A 5,074-nucleotide genomic window follows, 5' to 3' on the forward strand; every position below is an offset into this window, starting at 1 on the left:
TACATACACATATACTGTATATACATACATATGCTTCCCGTTGGGCTGCAGTAGCTTGACGGTCAGTGCTACAGTCTTGTTATTCTGAGACTGCAGAATCAAGTTCAGGTTGTGGCAAGAAGGGCAGCTGATATGAAACTCTCATTTTTAACTATTTTTATGTGAGTTTGCTCACAGTGGCAACCCCTGCAGAAGGCAGCAGCCAGAAGGAAAAACAACAACTTTGGCTGCTAATTTTTGCCGATATCTTCTTAAATCTTTAGCATGGGTTGATGGAGTCAAACATATATATTAGCAACATTTCTCATGAATGATTAAGCAGAGTCAAATGAAACTTTTAGAAAGGTAAATTGATGGATATCTACAGCTGATAACTGTTTGGATAAATTCAAGATGGCAGCCAAAGCATTCCAACACAAGCAAACACAAAAATGACTGTAGCTGAAACGTGAAGATGCTGTAGCTGAGCGTTGTTCACAACACTTTGTGACATTTTAGGATCTTGCATGAGATTGCACATAAAAACACAACTTTCATTGTTTGAGCATTCTTTTACTACATTCTTTACTTTTGATCTTGGTCTAAAGCTCTGGCACAAAAGGCAGTGGGAGCAAGGAATGCATGCGTCCATTGTTTTCTCGTTTTCTGCCCTTGTGGTTTAGGTATGTGGGGCTGTCCAAGGTCCTGAGCAGCTGATGTTCTGTAGGTTTGGAGCTGTCCGCAGTTCTGAAATTGGTCTCACAGGCAGCAAACTTTTTAATCAAAGTAATAAAACAGCCATGGACTGAATTTGCCCTGTAAAATTGTTGGAACACCCAATTAATTTACTATGTTTTGCTAAAGTAGCTTTTAAAGTTTATTTGTAATAGGAGTTCAAATACAAGCGAGCTATTAATACCACACAGCTGGGCCACGGACAGAGTTTGCAAGGTGTAGTCTGAGTCACAGTGCTGGTGGCAGACCCACCATTTAATGCGATTTTTCTGACTCCTTCATGCTCGGCAATGTGGGACACAGTTCAAACGAAGAGCTCAGACAGAACATATCAGGGAAGCTGTGTATGTGCGGCTGCTGCGTGTGTGTATGTGTGTGTGAGAGCGAGAGAGAGAAAGTGCAGGCTGGCTGATGAAGTTTGTGTGCGCACGGAGGCGTTTGTGTGTATTTGTGTATGGTTTAGTGTGTGTGTGTGTGTGTGTGTGTGTGTGTGTGTGTGTGTGTGTGTGTGTGTGTGTGTGTTAGCAACATGTAGCAATGAGCCACTGGACAGATCTGAATGAAGCTGAGACAGTAATCACTGGATGCACAGCTGCAACTGATTCACTTCTGGAGTCTGATTCAAGGTACCAAATCTACACACCTCAGCATATACAAGATTAGTCAGTATTACAGGAACTGAGCTCACATTTGCTGTGGTAATAGCTAATAGACATCCTTAACACATACTCAGAGCACAAACATTGCGCAAGACGTTTGGTTTAAAATGGCCCCATTTACTGGAGTAAAGGTCTCTTGAACCACTGGACATAATATACAAGTCTTTATCTTAATACAAGCCTCACTCCAACAGTATAAACACATAATGTTCTACGTTTTAGAAAGTGTTTACTTCCTTGTTTATCGTGACATCATATCCAGGCCATTACTGGATCTCCCAGAATGGATCAGATCTGAGTTATTTGTTGTAACTTTTGTAAACAAATATTCAAGTCTAAAATCTGAATTTGTCTCCTGTACGAGCTTCTGTTGCAAAATAACATGTTTTCTTAAAAACCTTTGAAGTCAGCCCAATTCAAGATGGCTGCCTTAGTGAACAGACTTAAGCTTACATAAAAATCGCTCTTACTCAGACAGCTGTGCAGATAAAATTTGGACAGGATGTAGCTGAGTGTCCTCTCTAACACAAACTCAGATCACACATGGTCTTTGTTGGAAACCTTGGCATGCAAGCAGCAGCTGATAGGCATCCCTTTAAGAAACGCGAGTTTCATTTATTACGTGTCTGTCACTAGAAACAATGACATGCATTAGAACACTCAGGAACACGTGAGCCGACACAGACATGCTTCTTTACTGCTCATCAACAACATGCTCACCATGAAACCATCACAAACTCCAGTGTGACCCAACCAAGACACAAAAAACCTGTTCAAAAGGTCTTTACCTGCCAGTCCTGCAGAAGAGGGTGGGTCTCTGGAAGCGCTCGAGGTCCCAGAGAGTCATTCTCGTAGGTGGGCTGGACCAGACTCTTCTCGTAATCCGAGCACATCTGAAACACATAAACAGACGCAGAAAACTGTAAAACAAAGCGAGCTGTGGTTATAAACATGGCAGCAGGGATTGATGGGGGGTAAATAAAAGAGTTGGCCTGCAGTTGTTGGTGTTTAGTTCAACACTAGAAGAGAGATGCTGTTGAATGATCACGATGAAGAAACGTGACACCGTAACGCTGGAAGTAATGAACAGTAAAAGGCTTTGAGACAGAGTGAACCGAAGCTAAAAGGCACGGCTTGTCATTGCAGGACAGCCTCTTTTCTGACTGACTGTGTCTAACACTGTTTTTGTGTGTGACAACCAAGAGCTTTTGTTGAGAAACAAGAGCAGCAGAAACAGTGTTGCCAGGTATACAATATTCATTCTATTTGTAGAATAGTTTCAGGGTCTGCATCACGTGTCAAACAAAAGAGCCACAGTCCAAATGTGGCCTGCCATGGCATTTCATGAGGCCCACAAGAGCTTCAAAGATGCATTAATGTCTTAATATAAATGTTTGCTTTTTTCAAACCAGCATTGACCATAAACTACATCTTCCAAAATGCATGTTGATTATTTTATCTGCGACAGCCTCCCACCACTAGGTGGAGGTGCACAGGGTTTAGTGAAATTCACCTTGTAAAAACTCATTTTAGGCTACACTTTCGCTGGCTATGCTTGCCGTGGCTCGTTTGCGCCCTCAAAGTGGGTATTTCCCACTGACAAGTCGCAATTTTAAACTGGAACACCCTTCCGATGGGAATTCCCTGTCGGAAAGCGGGAGAGTTCAGAATTCAAGATGGCAGCTACTCACCATAACTTAACAGTGAGTAAAACTCTTACTTTTCATAGCATTTCTGCATTACTTATTATTTCAAATTCAGTCAGTGGAACCTTTCAGTGTTTATAAGAAGACGTGTTAAATCACTGTTTCTATGCAGGAAATACCACATAGAGCTCAGTGTTTGTTAGCAGTGCTCAACGAGACGAGGAACGTGATGTTTTCTGTTTAGCTGAAGTTGAGTGCGAAACGTCAAAAGTCGCGGTGACCTTCAATGGGCCAGTTGTAATTACAACTGGCCCATTGAAGGTCACCGTAAAACTCATGTGACCTTCAGTGAAAATGAGTTTGACTCTCCTGGTCTACATGATGTACAATCAATAACAATAAACAATAGTTTTGGCATTTCCACGCACCAAAAAAAACCCTTGTTTTTATTCATGTGAACATCCACATATCTGTCTATCTGTCCTGTCTTTTTATTGACACTCTGTGACCATAAAATATTAACTGTTGGTAACTGTTTGACAAAACATCCCTTCAAAATGATCAGACAACCCATTCAAGGCTTTTCAACACTAATTTCCAGGGAAAATTCTCTGTTAACGGTACACTGCAACCAGCATGACTGCCATTGTGCAACATCATCCACACTTGCAAAACAGCGTGGGCGTGTGAGCTGAGAAAGGAGTGTGTTTTGAAAGAACAGGGGGAAACTTCCCTCGTCTCGCTGCCCGTCATTGTTCTGTCTCCTTGAAAGTCCACGAATGTGGTTTGCGAGACAAAGCCCCCTGAGTTGTGCCTGTCTCCATTGGTGGAGGAAAAACACCCACCCACTGATTTACTTACAGTCTACCTTCGGGGCGGATCACACAACAGAAAAATGCTTACCTATTGGGAACACATTAACTCTCCTGCAGTGGAGTCACACTGTGGCAACTTTGCTCGACATTTACTGTGTGTTTAAAAGTTCCAAGGTGATTCTTTTCCCTTTTAAAAAAAAACCCTGCATAGTTTAGGCTGTAGAAGATGTGAAAAGCATCCGCAGAGGGATAGAAATATGAAAACCCCAGTGAGAAAAATATATTGTAAATCTGCCAGGTGAAATCAGATAACAGGTTAAAAAAGGGTTTCTCACCTTGGGGAAGAACGTGCGCGTGACAAACTGTTTGTACTCCAAAAAGGGGATGCCCTGGCTGCGATTCAGCTCCTTGGTCAGATCTGTCATGTCTGTTTGCAGCTCTGCAAAGCCTGGGAGGACAAGAAAAAAACAAGTAAAGCAAAAAGTAAAAAAGTGACTACAAAGAGCTCTTTCTTGATCTGGATTTATTTGCTGCTGAGTAAAATCTGTTCAACTTTTGAAACTATTACCGTTCATGCTGAAATAAAATCAGCGCTTTCAGAGTTGCATCATGTAATTTCACATATCCAGGGTCATATTCTTGCTGAATGTTAACGATACCAGAGTCTAATCCTGTGATCTTTTCCCCATTTCTTTGCCAGACCGTGCAGCCCCATAGCAGCATGCAGACAAATATTTACCAAATGCCAATCAGAGCTGCCAAATCCGGTCTGAGGCTTTTATCCAGAACATGTGTGCAGGCTGAGGTTAACATGCAGAAACAAAGTCAGCACGTCCAACGACTTGAACCTACATGCTTATAATATAGCCGCTATAAGTACCGGCAGAGGGATATTGTTCTCCTCTAATGAGATGCTGGAGATCTCTTTATGGAAAAGTACTTCCTGTCACAAGAGGAGAGACGTATTTAGGTTACAACTGCACTTTCTTCAGAGGGTGTTTGTTGAGAGACAGAAAGGGAAAAAAAAAACAGGCCTGAGGGATTTAAAACAAGTTTCATGGTTATGTTTCAGGTTATTTATCCTCCAGCTCGCTGAACCGTCATCGAAACCAGTTCACACCACCGAGTTCAGATTAAACGCATCGGGCGTGAAGACAAAATCTCCCCTCTGCTTTGGTTTTCACACGAAACACCTTCTGTTTGAGTAATCTATGAAACATCAATACCCCATCATGTTTTT

General features: G+C 42.0%; 1 protein-coding gene across 1 annotated transcript in view; it reads right to left on the minus strand.

Moving 5' to 3' along the window:
• Nucleotides 1–5,074, minus strand: part of plxnd1 (plexin D1) — a gene marked incomplete in the record, with an annotated part of 110,272 nt that overhangs the window by 23,853 nt on the left and 81,345 nt on the right. Inside the window, 2 exon segments of the mRNA XM_014015927.1 lie at nt 2,162–2,266; nt 4,170–4,282. Coding sequence (XP_013871381.1) covers nt 2,162–2,266; nt 4,170–4,282 — 218 coding nt within the window.

The sequence above is a fragment of the Austrofundulus limnaeus genome, unplaced genomic scaffold (genome assembly GCF_001266775.1).
Source record: "Austrofundulus limnaeus strain Quisiro unplaced genomic scaffold, Austrofundulus_limnaeus-1.0 Scaffold3, whole genome shotgun sequence".
Taxonomy (NCBI): Eukaryota; Metazoa; Chordata; class Actinopteri; order Cyprinodontiformes; family Rivulidae; genus Austrofundulus; species Austrofundulus limnaeus.